The sequence below is a fragment of the Ptychodera flava genome, chromosome 5 (genome assembly GCF_041260155.1).
Source record: "Ptychodera flava strain L36383 chromosome 5, AS_Pfla_20210202, whole genome shotgun sequence".
Lineage (NCBI taxonomy): Eukaryota > Metazoa > Hemichordata > Enteropneusta > Ptychoderidae > Ptychodera > Ptychodera flava.
The window spans coordinates 10,529,467-10,546,586 of NC_091932.1; the positions used below are offsets into that span (position 1 = coordinate 10,529,467).

The window sequence follows — 17,120 nt, forward strand, 5'->3', positions numbered from 1 at the left end:
GTAATGCTGTTATTGACACATTGTCTGAAATAAACTTCAATAATGCTAATAACATCCCACGTCACCGTTACTGGTAAATGTGAACGCGTTTCAAACGTTCTCTCTTTTATTAGGAATATACCACAATATAATATAGATCGTTGTTTAATGCATATATGTTAGCCATGTAATGTGGATTAATCAAAAACAATAATTTTTCATATTCATTAACGATTTAGAATATGTGTTTTGATTATAATTAGTAATCATCAGAAGATGAGATCTTGTTCAATTCATATCCCGTATCTTTATCTACAGTCAAAAACGTATCCCAAGAGTTTGGGATATACTTTGGCAAGAAGGGCGTCTCTCTCGTCAATGGAACTATGGATGGAGTAGAAAGTTTCGCCCGCGAATTAAAACGTGGTTTTCGATGGATTCTCAGGGTATGGGTGCTTTTTATTACAATCCTTGATGTCAAGGTACATTGCATATAAAAACCAAGGCAAAGATGCAAACACTATAAATTTGAGTAAGTTTTGTATCTATTATACAGAAGCATCTATTGGCATTAGCTTGAGGGAAACTCTAGGTCTTAAAGGATTACACAAATTTGATCATAATCAGTGTGATTGCCCATTTCTCTCTTCCAGAATCTAAGGTCATACCATGCCGTTAAGATCGCTTTTCATAGTTCAGAATCTTTGAATGAGAACACTACCGTATTCATGTCAAAAGCGGACTATTGCGATATCGACAATTACGATGACTATGTGACCTTCTCGGACACCATTGAATTCAAGGGAAATACGGTTAATCTGTTCATCCCTGAATATATGATGGCACAGCAGGGAAATTATTGTCTCTCATGCAAACTTAATACCAGTGAGTATAAATGCTAAAGTACAATAGATTGGCATGACCAAACAGACAAGCATCGATGTGATACATTACTTTAGAAATTATTATCCTTATCAAAAGACAACTAAATACTTTTAAAAGATTTCAAGACCCCAGTGCCAGATACAAGCATACAATAATCAGTTGTGCAACAAATTTGATCAGCATTATCTTAGATAAGTTAAAGTTATCAAACTATTATCACACAACTTTCCATCATACTGGAATTCACTTTCTTTCTCATTAGATACAGGGTTGCATTTTACGTTGGTCGTGACACAGCATAAATGCAGCTTTTGGGAAGAGAAAAACGGTACCTGGGATACTGATGGTTGCAGAGTAAGTTAAACATAACAAATTTATTGTTAAGTTTTAATGCATTATAAGCCTTATTACCATGGGATATAGATCCCCATCAACAAAATTAGATCAGTCCATTCATTCATTCATTCATTCATTCATTCCATGATTGTAAGCGTTGCAGGTCAATTTTAGATAAAATCACGTTAACTTTAATATCAAAAGATTAAAGATATATATATATATATATAATATCAATCAGATAGCTTAAGAGTCTCGAGGCATATATTAATATATATATTCAAGATTTACGATTGTTTACATTTATGCCTATTTTGTTTAAGGTTTCGTCAGAGTCAAACATCAATTCTACAGTGTGCCTCTGCAATCATCTCACGGCATTTACCGCGGAGTACACGATCGGAACCAAGGAGAAAGATGACGATCAGATCAAACCTTGAAAGTTGAATAAAAAGCGCCCTCAAGTGAGAGAATTCGCTGATGGAGACGAGCTAATGCTTTCATCGTCATTTATTATCTGTTTATTATTAAGCATTGATTTCCGTGTGCAATTACGCATTTTCGCCATGGACAAATTTTAAACCAGATGTGAACTGAAAATGCTCACGTCTTTCATAATATTGCAGTTATGTGTAAATTTGAACCTTTGCCACATGTTTGCAACTTCATTGAAAGTTTTATGATCAACATAATGAATAATATTCCAAGCATATATCCCCAATCAGGAAAGTTTATTAAAATATGCAAGGGAATTGACTGAAATGTTCTCATTAAATATGCAAATTAGGAATTGGCAGAAGTAAAATTGTTAAATTACTTTCAATAATGTCGTATCATCGTACTTTAATGTAAAAAGCAATTCGTCAACTTTAGTCTAGTCAAGACAGATAAATATCCCTAATTATGAAAGTTCATTAAATATGCAAATTAGGAATTGGGTGAAGTAAAAAAGTTTAATTACTTTCAATAATGTTGTTTTATAGTATCCTCAATATATGTTGCGAGAGTCATCAACTTCAGTCGAGTCAATTCAAATATATCCCTAATTAGTGAAGTTCATTTAGTATGTATACTAAATACGGAATCGGTTGAAATGAAATTGCTTAATGATTTTCAATAATGTTACATCATAGTATCTTCAATGTACACAGCAAGTTTCATCAACTTTGGTCAAGTGAATTCAGATATATATATCTAATTATGAAAATAAGTATGCAAATAAGTATTTGGCTGAAGTAAAAATGCTAAATGACTTTCAAAAATGTTATATCATAGTGTCTTTAATGTACATAGCAAGTTTCATCAATTTTGGTCAAGTCAGTTCAAATAAATATCCCTAATTTCAAAAGTTCATTAAATATGTAAATTAAGAGTTTGATGAAGTAAAAATGCTTAGTGACTTTCAATAATGTTAAATCATAGTATCTTCAATATACATACCAAGTTTTGTCAATTTTGATCGAGTCAAATCAGATATATAATCCTAACAAGAAAGTTCATTAAATATGCAAATTATCCATTATCTTTTATGTCACCCCTTAATATCTTTCACAGCTGATATATCTTGATGTGATAAACATTTGTAGCGAGTCTCATCAAATTCAATAAATATGCAAATGAGCCCTAAATTAACTTGACACTGTTCAATGTTTCATAGCACAATTAAATATTTATCAGATCAATATCTGTAGCACGTTTCACAAAATTTGGTGCCGTAATTTCAGAGTTATATACCTAATTACAAATTTCATTAAATATGCAAATGAAACCTTATTAACTTCACACTACTGAATGCTTTACAACAAAGTTAGATATCCGTCGGATCAGTGTATGCAACAGTTTCCAACACATTTGATTCAGTTATTTCAGAGTTATATGACTAATTATAAACTTCATTAAATGTACAAATGAGCTATTTATTAACTTGACACTGCTCAAGGCTTTTCAATATAATTGGATATTTATCAGATCAACATCTGTAGCAAGTTTCATCAAATTTAATGCTGTAATTTTGGAGTAATATCACTAATAACAAAGTTCATTAAATATGCAAATGAAGCCTTAATTAACTTCACACTACTAAATGCTTTACAACACACTAACATGTCTGTCGGATCAGTATATGCAGCAGTTTTCATAACATTTGATGCAGTTATTTCGGAGTAATATGACTAATTATCAAACTTCATGAAATATGCAAATGAGCTATTTATTAACTTTACACTGCTCAATGCTTCTCAGTACAATTGGATATTAATCAGATCAACATCTTTAGCAAGTTTCATTCAATTCAATGCTGTAATTTTGGAGTAATATCACTAATTACAAAGTTCATTAAATATGCAAATGAACTCTTAATTAACTTCACACTACTAAATGCTTTACATAAAAGTTAGATATCTGTCGGATCAGTATATTCGACAATTTTCAACACATTTGATGTAGTTATTTCAGAGTAATATGACTAATTATCAAGCTGCATGTAATATGCAAATGAGCTATTTATTAACTTTACACTGCTCAATGCTTCTCAGTACAATTTGATATTTATCAGATCAACACTCTTAAGCAAGTTTCATTAAATTCAATGCTGTAATTTTGGAGGAATATCACTAATTACAAAGTTATTAAATATGCAAATAAAACCTTAATTTACTCCACACAACTAAATACTTAACACCACAATTAGATATCTATCAGATCAGTATCTGCAGCAGATTTCATCACATTTGGTGCAGTTATTTTGGAGTTATAAGACTAATTACAAAACTTCATAAATATGCAAATGAGCTATTTGTTAACTTGACACTGCCAAATCTTCTCAGTATAATTAGATAATTATTAGATTAATATTTGTTGCAAGTATCATCAAGTTTGGTGCAGGAATTTTAGAGTTATGTCACTAATAACAAAAGTTCATTAAATATGCAAATGAGCAGACAATGGACATGACACTCACAGTATCATGATAATGTTCTGAGATTGTCATCTGTGAAAAGTTTCATGAAATTTTGTACAGTATTTCTTGATATATGTCTACACTGCCATTACCGTCTCCATAGGGAAACCATTGTACGGAAAAAAACGATATTGCATAACTTCAATAATATGCAAGCCACACTAACCAAAATCTAATCAGTTCTTGCACGTAGCATATGGTACCTGTGTACCAAATTTGACCTGAATCCGTTCAGGCGTTTTTGAGTTATCGTGTAAACAGACAGACAGACAGACAGACAGACACACACACACACACACACACACACACACACACACACACTTTCTCTCTAACACACACACACACACGGACAGACATACAGACATCGTTATGACATTAATACATTAGCCCACGTGTTCACACACGTGAGCTAAAAAGAACATTTAAAACAATCTGAAAGATTAATTTGAAGTTGTCTTACATATGGAGTAAAGATGCACTTTAATAAACATTTTATGACAATAGCATTAAAGCTAGGTATTGACAATAGAAAATATTTTTGATTTAGCCATCGAGGTAACTAGCCTGATAACTTTGGAAAATAGATAAAATAAAACAATTTCCCCGTTATCGTAATCTTCCTTTATTACTTCATTGTGCAATCATTTGTATTATTGCGTTCAAATATCTGGGTGTGTTTATCGATTAAATACATATACTACATTGTGCAAGATGGGAAAAACTCTTATGTTACATAGATGCTGATGATATTTTAACTATCGGAGTAGAACGTAATTGATAATATCTATTTTATATTATGTGTTATGTAAAAGATTCGATTAGCCATCCAAGATAAAATACAAGTTCGTGGCGCAGATGGTTTATGACTGAACTTACAAAGGGATATGATTTGCAATTGCTTTCTGTTGGTTTTAGAATATTACTTTCCACATTTCTCTGTAACCTAAAAACAACGAAAGATTTCAAAAGACACACTTTTGCAAATATCACTTCTCTATTCATTGATTCCTTCACAAAAATTACAGTAGACTCGAAAATGCATTTTGAAATAATAAGCAGAACAGAAGAAAATGATGCCCCTCATTTGTAAGAAGAAATGCCCCGTGTACCTATACTGAGCCTGCTCCATGTTAATTGTCTCAAATCTACAGACAGCAGCTGACCGACACTGAATATTTAGAATGGGTTGAAACTATCTTTATCTTTCTACCCAACCACACCCTTGGCAAACATGTGCAAAAATATGTATTTGTCATAACATTGTGTTTCACCATACCAATCTCCCACCCAGTCATCAAAAACGTATAAGCAAACACTCTGGGCAATAGAGTCCGCTTTATTAGAAATTTAGGGATTCGATTGCACATGTTTTTAGGTTTAACCGAAAGACTTTATTTATTGTCTCGCATTTCCATATTAGATCAATCTCAAGACATCCTGTCATTTACCTAGCTAACTTGTTGAACTGATCCAGAACTTTTCATAAAGATGTAATAAACGCTTTACCCATGGATATCAATTTCGTGTTGGTATTTTGTACTCATGCACATTAAAGCCCCCGTACCTCTTTGCATTTTCCATAATGTGAAGCCAATCAGCGCAGCAGAGCTAAACGCACACATTACAACCACTGTCCTACCAGGTACCCATCACTCCTGGGTAGGGAGAAGCAATGAAGAATAAAGTGCCTTGCTCAAGGACACAACACCATAGCCATGCTGTGGCTCGAACTCACTTTCCTGTGATCGTGCGTCCACTGCTCTAGCCACCGGCCCATGATCCCCTCATGGGCCATGAGAGGCATCGAACATTATTGAAAATTGCCAAGATTTTGATGGTTTCAAGGATAGGAAAATAAATCATATATCCACCTGTCTCAGGTGAAATGAAGTCTTCGTCATTTCCATATCGTTTGAAGTAACACGATTGGAACTAATGTGGGATAATTTGTTATTCATATTTTTCAAATTTCTCAAATGTGTTTGGTCCACTATAGCTGTATGTTGCAATATTACAAATTACTCATAAAAACAAGTTTATTACTGAAAAAGAAAAGCAGATGAGCTTACATTTGAAGATTAAACCGACATTACTTCACCATCCAATTATCCCAAATTGGTTCCAATCGTGATCGATTAGAGTGTCCCATTGTACATCTATCATGTACGATGGGACACTATACAACTTTTAGCTCTCGGTCTGTCTTTCAGCTAAAGCGTGAAATGTTTAGAGGCGTTAATATTCAATTAGCTCCCGCGTTGAAAAAACTTCGCTTCTTTTCTGAAAAATGAAGTGACCCAATACGCCTTCTCTAACAAAGTACAACAAACATGTCGTCTGAATGTTATAGAATGACAACACCTAAAAGAGTAAAGGTTATTGCCATTAAACCTTTGTAGGATAGAATATGCAGATATTACACGTGTATTGAGAGAATAAAGACGATTAATTTAACGAAAAGAGAAATAATAAGGAATCTGTAGTGTAATAAATCTGATATCAATCACTACTTTTGTGAGAGAAGCAGCTAGATGGGAAGCGTTCTGGCTGAAGTGTGGAAAACACCTGTAAAATACATTCAGAAAATCTAATAACAAATCATTTTAAAAGAGATGGAACATGATCGTTTACGACAGTCGCTGATCATCTATGTTTCTTCAGACTAAGGAACACTTGATGATGATGATGACTGTGATGATCACCATCATATCATGATCATGTGATGACGATCATTATAATGATCATAAAGATGATGACGACGACGACAATGATGAAGATGAACAAGCAAGATAGAAGGAAAAAAGAAGAGAGCAGAAGTGTGACAATGATTGAAAATCCCATAAAGAGTAAACACTCTTAAATTAAACAAGTCGATCTCTTTCTAAGTACTAAGTCCCTAGGGAGATGGACAGGATAGTGTTTTCTTCTTGTAGGAAATTAGAGTGTCCGATATTACATCTATCATGTACAATGGGACACTATACGGTCTACTTTATTGCAACTGTGGAATTGGAAAAAAATTGTCGTATCATCATAGGGAACCCGAAAATCTGGTTGTTGTTGTTGTTGTTGTTGTTGTTATTGTTATTGTTGTTGTTGTTGTAATTGTTGTGTGTGTTATTTATGTTTATTAGTCATGTTGTGTGTTGTGTTGTTGTTGTTGTTGTGCTGTTGTTATTGTTGTTGTTGAACAATAAAATTCAACAAAGATAACTGCTGTGTTATTGTGTTTCAAACGTAATATAGATGTCATAAGAAACAATACAAGGACACTTATTTGACCCGATGCAACTATATGCCAACGTACGTACACTCTCTTCATGAAGGTTGAGGACTCGATCCAGGGATCGAGTTTCTTCTGTTCTGTGAGAGGATTATGAAGGTGTCATAGCCCTTTGTTTTCCATTGAAATTGTAATCTAGTAAGTAAATTTCCTGGCAAGACAATCTGACGCCTGGACCATGCCTTTAAACGTTGGCATAGAGTTGCATCGGGTCAAATAATGGTAGTGTCCTTGTAGCGTTTCTTATGACATATACATTACGTTTGAAACAACAACAACAAAACAGTTATCTTCGTTAAATTTTATTGTTCAACAACAACAAAAACAACAACACGACTAATAAACACAAACAACAATGTAAACAACAACAACAAAAACAACAACAACAACAACCAGGTTTCTGGGTTCCCTATGGTATCATTTGTCGCTTGGCGTCTGGTTTTTTTAAATAAAAACCTTACGTTGCATGTTCCAACCTCTACTGTTTGTAAACCGGTTTTCTTTGTCGCGATATAAGATCTCATTTTCTACCTTTCTATGATGAACGTAGGAGTTATCTAGCTCGCCAAGACGATCGATCACTTCGCTATTGCCCGCGCCCACTATGAATATGGAGGAGTTTACTGAACTTAATTCCTTCAATTGGACAGTAAGCCTAATTAGTCCATAGACTTCGCGCAGGTCCATGGTACACGAACAATATTAGAGTTTGATTTGAAAAAATAGTTACAAAAGAAACAGGAGGGGCTAATTGCAGATTCATCAGTGAGGACCCCCCCCCCCCCCACCTCCTCTTCTAGCTAAAGCACGGTGAATAAAGGAAGCAGATTGGTGCGTTACAGATCACACGTGCGCAGTACCTACAATGGCCCGCGCCCGGCTGTTCGCACCGACCGCAAACGTTTAACTCGGCGTAGATCAATAGTTGATTATTTGTCACTTGACACTGATCATATTTATGGCGTCCTTTATGTGACTTGTTGTTTTGTCATATAATCGAAATGCTGAGGGTCTGCACACACCGTTTGAAATTTCAAAAATCAGAATTGAGCAAGCGCCCGTACATCGTGAAAAGCCCCTCAACCACCTGTTGATGTTCCTGATGTTCCGTTGCCAGGACTTGATGTACGTGTTTCAATGAACACCTTGTCATGAGTGGTATTGGGGGCTGGGGCTCCCTTATAATTCTCTATCTGTAAACGCACGTTCTCCCGGGTGATAAACGGGCTCGAAAAAAAACTATGCAATTGGTGGTGGTGTATGTTGGGGGCAGCACTCACGTCTAATTCGGGTACAGGTGTACTCTGGACAGCTCGATCGAATTATGTTTTTTTTCAGGAAAATCAAGTGTCAAGACTTTACGTTTCGGCCATGGTAAAATTAACGGTACACATGTGTACACCTATCGTATCGCAGTACCCCCGTACGATTAGCTTAGACTGTAAGAAGTTTGTGGGGTTAGGCCTTGTCTCCACAACGGTTGTGGGGCCGAAATGCTGGACTCGATAATCGGATACATTATCAGTAATAATCAGATGACGTCACAAAATTCAGTGGTATTGACAATGTCCATCGCTTACCAAATGAAATATTTGGCTGCACTTGAATAGTTGTTGTCACTAAGCTTTTCGGACTTTCGGGTTAAAAACGTTCCTTGGCTGTGGAAATGCAGAATAACGCTTTTTTTATCCATGGCTCGTTGCTCGTATTGCTCTGACCACCCGCCACCGCTTCAAAGTGAAAGACGACATTTCGAGTTGGTCACGTGACTGAGCAATTTCTACATGAATTGCGGCATGCGGTGTTCCTGGACTCGTACGAGTAGGGGGAAGGGAAAATACCCTCTGACGTCACTTTTACTGGCTAGTATACACTCGTAATTTATCTATGCTCTCGACATATATATGGTATGCTCTGCTGAATACTGACCCCGGATAGTGACACAGAATTAACAAATAGTGTCATAAATATGGCTAGAAGTGTACACTAATGTCAGGGGGTATATTTTACGGTCTATATACCAAAAGAAAAAGTTCGAGGGAAAGGCCCGGCCACGTGACCTCGAGGGGAGTGTCGTCTGCAACTTTGAAACGTCCGTCGTTGGCTGGTCCCCGCCTCAGTGACAAGCACAAAGACGTGCTGCTTGTCTGGTCACGTGAGACGCAGTGATCAGCGAATGTCCGTCGGTGCATGCAGTGGTCATAGTGCGATGAGCAGGGGACGTTGAGAAAAGAAGCGAGAATAATTTTTTATTCCATCAGCGATAGAGCTTGAAGAGCAAAACAAGATTCAAGTAGCACCTAGGACGTCATTAGGTATGTTAACATTTTATTTCCCTTCCATGAATACGTAAAGGATTTGGAATTCTTTCTGTGCACACAGTTACCGTGTAACGATGAATATATTGCTGTGCGTACATTAAAAATATCAAAATAACAACATACAAGGAGAAGCATGCACATGCGGCGTATCATGAAGAACTTTTGGTCTTAGTTATTTGCAGCTTCTGTCGCAGGGAGCTCTTCCTCCTTGTTTATTTGTGTCTGTGTTTGTTTGTTTGTTTGTGTGTATGTGTTTGTGTTTGCTTAATTGTTATTTTTAATAAAATAACAGCGAAAAGCTGTTTTCTTACATTTGTCAATAAAGAGCAGCTTATTTATATTTATTTTTATTTATTATTTATTTATTTATTTATTTATTTATATGTATTTCCTATGGTTGGGTTAGGATTAGGCTTGAGTTGGGTAAGGGTTAGGATAAGGCTTAAGTTAGGGTAAGGGTTAGGGTTATGCTTAAGCTAGGGTTAGGGTTAGGGTTAGGGTTAGACGTAAGTCACTCCCTCTTAAGTCTAACCCTAACCCTAACCCTACGTCTAACCCTAACCCTAACCCTACGTCTAACCCTAACCCGAACCCGAACCCTAACTTAAGCCCAAACCCCACCTTAACCCTAACCCTAACTTAAGCCCAAACCCTACTTTAACCCTAACCTTTACTTAAGCCTAACCCTAACACTAACCGTCGGAAATACATATAAACAAACAAAAAACAAACAAACAAACAAACAAACAAACAAACAAACAAATAAATAAACTGCTCTTTATTGACAAATATTAACAAAACAGCTTTTCGCTGTTATTTCATTAACAATAACAAATAAGCAAACACAATCACGTACACACAAACAAACACAGACACAAATAAACAAGAAGGAAGAGCTCCCTGTGCTTCTGTAAGACTGGATCCAGGACACTTTGATGTAAATGGTATTTTAAAATACGCTTATTTTACATTTATATTTCAGCAAACTAAAGCAATTCATCTTATTTCCATAATCTATAATAATAGTGCGATTTATACTACATATACACGTCTGTAAGTCACGGGAGTTGCTCTTGCTTTTATAAGTTCCGATTCTTTGGTTTAAAGAAACATGCTCAACGAACACATGATATACAAATAACACAATTGGGACTAATTTGGGGTAATTGGATTTTCATATTTTGCAAATTTCTCAAAAGTGTTAGGTGTCATATAGCTGAATGTTGCAGTATCGCAAATGACTCATAAAACCAAGTGTGAAATATAAAAAGAAAAGCAGATGAGATAACATTTGTAGATTACATCGACATTACTGCACTATCCAATTATCCCAAACTATAGTTCCAATTGTGTTAAATTGATTTTGGGCAACAAGTTTTTAGAAGTGTGGCTCTAAGTGATTAAGAGTATAAGAGGTTTACATTTATGGCTAGAATTGCTGGGAAAAAGATAACTCTATATTCATGGGATTCACTATGTAACAAAGTGATCTGGGAATGTTTTATCATATCCCAATTTCTTGATAACATGCAACTTGGCTATTAATACATGTAATATTAAAGTTTGATATTTCTGCAATACCTGCAGCTTTTGGACCGGCAATTCAATATGCGGCTTGTGTATTTTGCCCGCATATAAAGGCAACAGCTGCGAAACTTATCATACAGCCCACGACAACAACTATTGCAGCTACGTTTCAATACATGTCGCGCATAAACAAGACAAATTTCATGACACAGACAACTATGCACCTGAAGAAGTTACGATAACCAATCTTTTACCTTTCCTCGCCACAGGTGTCCTACTGTTGCTTACCGTCGTTAGAGGGACGCATTTGTCCTCGTAATTAAATAACATATCCAACTTAAATAATGTCGGCAAATTTTAAATAATGGAAATCCTTGTTAAAGTAAACAATTAAATCTTATTCGTAACTTTATACGTTTCGTGTAACTAGTACGATTGTCAGCTATTGGTAAATGTTCTTCTCCCTCTGGGATGTACTACAACTGTCATTCAACTCTTGTTGTGTCAGTGTCAGAATTTTCTCTCACATTTGACCTATTTCTCATCTCAATCCTTTCCTTGCCGACTTCGCTCTCAACGTCGTAAACGGATGGCGAAACACGAGACCAATTGTTATTGGCACTGCTGCATCGGATGCAGGCGATGACTGTCTGTTTTGCCATGGCCCGGAAAGCCCCATTCATTCGTCTATGTTTTTTTCAGATTAAGGAACACTTGATGATGATGATGACTGTGATGATCACCATCATATCATGATCATGTGATGAAGATCATTATAATGATCATAAAGATGACGACGACGACAATGATGAAGATGACCAAGCAAGACAGAAGGAAAAAAGAAGAGAGCAGAAATGTGACAATGATTGAAAATCCCATAAAGAGTAAACACTCTTAAATTAAACAAGTCGATCTCTTTCCAAGTACTAAGTCCCTAGGGAGATGGACAGGATAGTGTTTTCATCTTGTAGGAAAGGAAGGGTCTACTTGATTGCAATTGTGGAATTGGATAAAAAATTGTCGTATCATCATAGGGAACCTGGAAATCTGGTTGTTGTTGTTGTTATTGTTGTTGTTATTGTTGTTATTGTTGTGTGTATGTTATTTACGTTTATTAGTCATGTTGTTATTATTGTTTTTGTTGTTGTTGAATAATAAAATTCAACGAAGATAACTGCCGTATTATGTTTCAAACGTAATGTAGATGCCATAAGAAACGCTGCAAGGACACTTATTCGACCCTATGCATGCCAACGTACGTACACTCTCTTCATGAAGGTTGGGGACTCGATCCAGGGATCGAGTTTCTTCACGGATCCAGGACACTTTGATGTAAATGTTATTTCAAAATACGCTTATTTTTCATTTATATTTCAGCAAACTAAAGCAATTCATCTTATTTCAATTATTTATAATAATAGTGCGATTTATACTACATATTCACGTCTGTAAGTCACGGGAGTTGCTTTTGCTTTTATAAGTTCCGATTCTTTGGTTTAAAGAAACATGCTCAAAGAACACATGATATACAAATAACACAATTGGGATTAATTTGGGGTAATTGGATTTTCATATTTTGCAAATTTCTCAAAAGTGTTAGGTGCCATATAGCTGAATGTTGTAGTATCGCAAATTACTCATAAAACCAAGTGTGAAATATAAAAAGAAAAGCAGATGAGCTTACATTTGTAGATTAAATCGACATTACTGCACTATCCAATTATCCCAAACTATAGTTCCAATTGTGTTAAATTGATTTTGGGCAACAAGTTTTTAGAAGTGTGGCTCTAAGTGATTAAGAGTATAAGAGGTTTACATTTATGGCTAGAATTGCTGGGAAAAAGATAACTCTATATTCATGGGATTCACTATGTAACAAAGTGATCTGGGAATGTTTTATCATATCCCAATTTCTTGATAACATGCAACTTGGCTATTAATACATGTAATATTAAAGTTTGATATTTCTGCAATACCTGCAGCTTTTGGACCGGCAATTCAATATGCGGCTTGTGTATTTTGCCCGCATATAAAGGCAACAGCTGCGAAACTTATCATACAGCCTATGACAACAACTATTGCAGCTACATTTCAATACATGTCGCGCATAAATAAGACAAATTTTCATGACACAGACAACTATGCACCTGAAGAAGTTACGATAACCAATCTTTTACCTTTCCTCGCCACAGGTGTCCTACTGTTGCTTACCGTCGTTAGAGGGACGCATTTGCCCTCGTAATTAAATAATAGCTTATCCAACTTAAATAATGTCGGCAAATTTTAAATAAGGGAAATCCTTGTTAAAGTAAACAATTAAATCTCATTCGCAACTTTATACGTTTCGTATAACTAGTACGATTGTCAGCTATTGGTAAATGTTCTTCTCCCTCTGGGATGTACTACAACTGTCATTCAACTCTTGTTGTGTCAGTGTCAGAATTTTCTCTCACATTTGACCTATTTCTCATCTCAATCCTTTCCTTGCCGACTTCGCTCTCAACGTCGTAAACGGATGGCGAAACACGAGACCAATTGTTATTGGCACTGCTGCACCGGATGCAGGCGATCACTGTCTGTTTTGCCATAGCCCGGAAAGCCGGATTAGCACGTTTAAAATGCTGCTTGAAGCGCCGAGCCATACCATACTGAAGACTGTCCATGGAGTTGCGCCTCCATGGAACACCCTCATAGAGTTAATGGTGGTTATCACTGCGTACGGATACCAGGACACTTGGAAACCTCCACACACCACCAGAAACATTCTGGCAGCTTTCATATTTCGCCAGTCTGACATCATGAGTCTAGTTGTGCTATTTCGATTCGTTACGTCGTCCCTGTTCGACAACTGACTGCTGATCTGACGGGAGTGCACCCATGAAATCCGCATAATTCGTACATATATAACTATGATGACAATCGATGGAAGAAAGACCAGAACAGTCATCGACACGGTCGTTATCACTTCAAAGTCGGTACTGCCGTACCTTGGGTAGCATATGTAGGCATGCTTGAGGTAGCCGTAAAACTGTTCGTGCGCTGCACCGAGAATGACGGCGTGAAGTTCAAGAACAATCCATTTGATGATGATGAGAGTGATTACACGACGGTGGGTGAACCATCGAAGATACCTGAAAGGCAAGATGATGGCCAGAAATCTTAGCACGCTGATGAGCAGCAGAGACGCTATCGATGCCGACAAGAACACATGGAGCTGGATGGCGCAGAATACGCACCAGCCGTTGCCATAAACCCAGTTTGTCGTGATGGCAACGGGGATGGAGAAAACACCGAAGATGCCGACTCCGAGATCGGAAAAGGCCAGCGATATCATGAAGCAACAGGTCGTCACAGGAATCTTGTTAGTTCGTGATAAAACGATGATGTTGATGATGTTGCCGAATATGGCAAGAGTGCATACGGTGCAGACAATTGTCGTTTGGATAAATCGGTCAATGTGAACGGGATCCATATCAACCACGTCGAGATATATGATATTCTCCAGGTCCTTTTTCAATAATCGCAATAAGATAAATGAATGTAAATTACAAGATATATCAATTTCTCTTGAACGGCTCAATGTGTTTTACAGCTCGAAATAACTTGTTTTACAATGTTTTGGTCCATGGAATCGCGGGATCTGCATCACACGTGGTGGTTGTTCATTGCATCTGAGTCCCGGTGTACAAACTCTCTGGTCTATCGTCGGTTTGATTCCGAGAAAATCTTTGAAGCAGAATCCAATATGTTAAGTACCACTTGTTGCCTTGGTTGGTACATGTACGTTTGGAAAGTGAACAGATGCGGCTTTTCAGATTTGGCAAGGTCAACCTGGTCATAGACGTTTTACGCATGCCCTTTTAATTTTAGGCGTGCACGAGTGGAGGCTATTGTAAACAGGTACGACCTGACTATAAAATTAAACGTCTCGATGAAGTTTCGTTGAATAAAACACAATCTCTTTACAAGGACGGATGGGGCGGAGCGGGAATGGTAAAGTGTTAGCCTTCGGATTGACAGCACTTGAGTATTAATTATTGCAACATGGGTTAGTTAACAACCTGCCTGAGTTTCCGGAATGATTTTTCACAACATGTGAAAAAGCGCATCGTGATATGTGTGATAACAGTAGCAAAAATCACTGCAACAAATCACCATGACTATATATCGAGGATTTAAGTATTATTAATGGCTTGTTACTTCGGCATATTTGCTTTTGAAAGTGAGTAGCACCTAAAAGGCACCTGTCAGCTTACAATGATTCACATCACAGCTCCCTATAGGTCGACGAGTAAAATACCCTATCTTTCACTATGCCAAGAATTTAGGTATATTTACCTATCACCTGTAAACATCTCGCGAAGTATACTATACAAAATCACCAACAGAGGCACAGATCATGATGATTATCTGATATTTGTTGATATTATGTTCAATTCTGGTTGTGAGTTCTCCATTGCAGAATTATGACGTTTTTCACTGAACAAAACATGTCTATGTGGTTGTGTCATCACTGGATTCATTTTGAGAATGATGTAATTTTTGATGGAAGTTTGTTGTTTATCTTATAAACTACAGCATACCAATAAATGCCAAAACGATATTTTTGTGGAAATTTGCAGGGACAGTAATTTCACATAAAATTAACATCTTCACAAATTAACTGAGTGCAGAAGTGGAATCGTGTGAAGGCCTCTGTGAACTGATGTTTGTACTCAGAAATCGATCTAAAAAGCCATTTCCAACAGGCATTGTTACAAAGCCATACCAGAAACAATATCATTGTTTTGCAATATAACTGATAAGCGCACAGATATTGTTAGTTTTATATTTGGAATATATCCAAACTTTTCTCATAGCCTCCCATGCATAGCAGATCAACATTTTCCGTGAAATTCCAAAATCAAATTTCTTGTGCACATATACACTTGTACCCATCCTATTCTAATCAAGTACATTTATATCAGTTATCAAGCGTCTATAGATGTACAAATATTGCTAGTTTTATACTGGGAAAATGTTCATAGTATTTTCATAGCAGATCATGTGTTCAGAATCAACATGTTCGATGAAATCCAAAAATACAATTTTTTGTACACACATTGCAACTAAGTCTTTCTACTTCCCACTTCAAGCAAAGTACATTAACATCACTTACAAAACATGTATAAAAGTACAGATATGCTTGCTTTGAGGGGGAATTTTATTAAAAGTTTGCCCAATCGACTCCAATGTATTATGATTTGATTATTTTGGACAAATCACTACATGGGCCATATCTCGGGTTCAAAGAGTTGCGCAAAAAATGCTGACCCTCTCGAAAAGGCACGTGTCTGAAGACCTCAAAGTTGTCCCCGACTTCATAGTGGTCCCCATCCTAAATATACGGTAAGATAGGGGGTTAAACTCAAGTCTGACGACACCTACCGCATAATCGACGCTTTTGTTGTGACATGGACGTTTCTGATGTAATATCAGCTGCTATCTGTTACCTAAAGTTGGGAAAAATGTACAAAATAAGGGCTGAGCACACAATTAACAATAGGGAGGGCCAGTGTCTATATCAATCATGACTTATCTATAAAATGACTCATTTGAAGTCATGTCGACATTATGAAGTCATTCTAATCTCTGATCTTAAATACATAAACGGATATGAAATACAATTTGCAGTAGTGCTGTGGCGTATCAATTGCGCTTGGGGCCCAAATTCATCGCCACAATCCAGCCCAAAGACACTTTTGGTAGTTTACTTCGACCGGGACCATAACACTGTTCGGTTCCTCACGACCCATTGTCTACTTCTGCTAGCTACCTCGATAATATAAAC

General features: G+C 36.5%; 2 protein-coding genes across 2 annotated transcripts; one reads left to right on the top strand and one right to left on the bottom strand.

Annotated features, from left to right (window-relative positions):
* Positions 1 to 279: 279 nt before the first annotated feature.
* On the top strand, positions 280 to 4,771 carry LOC139132986 (polycystin-1-related protein-like). Its single transcript, XM_070699330.1, has 4 exons — positions 280 to 425; positions 633 to 864; positions 1,127 to 1,218; positions 1,524 to 4,771. Exons 1-4 carry the CDS (start codon positions 366 to 368, stop codon positions 1,638 to 1,640), a joined length of 501 nt encoding a protein of 166 aa, XP_070555431.1. The 5' UTR covers positions 280 to 365; the 3' UTR covers positions 1,641 to 4,771.
* Positions 4,772 to 13,859: 9,088 nt separating this feature from the next.
* LOC139132698 (beta-1 adrenergic receptor-like) lies at positions 13,860 to 14,762 on the bottom strand. Its single transcript, XM_070698965.1, has one exon. It carries the CDS (start codon positions 14,760 to 14,762, stop codon positions 13,860 to 13,862), a length of 903 nt encoding a protein of 300 aa, XP_070555066.1.
* Between the last annotated feature and the right edge of the window lie 2,358 nt (positions 14,763 to 17,120).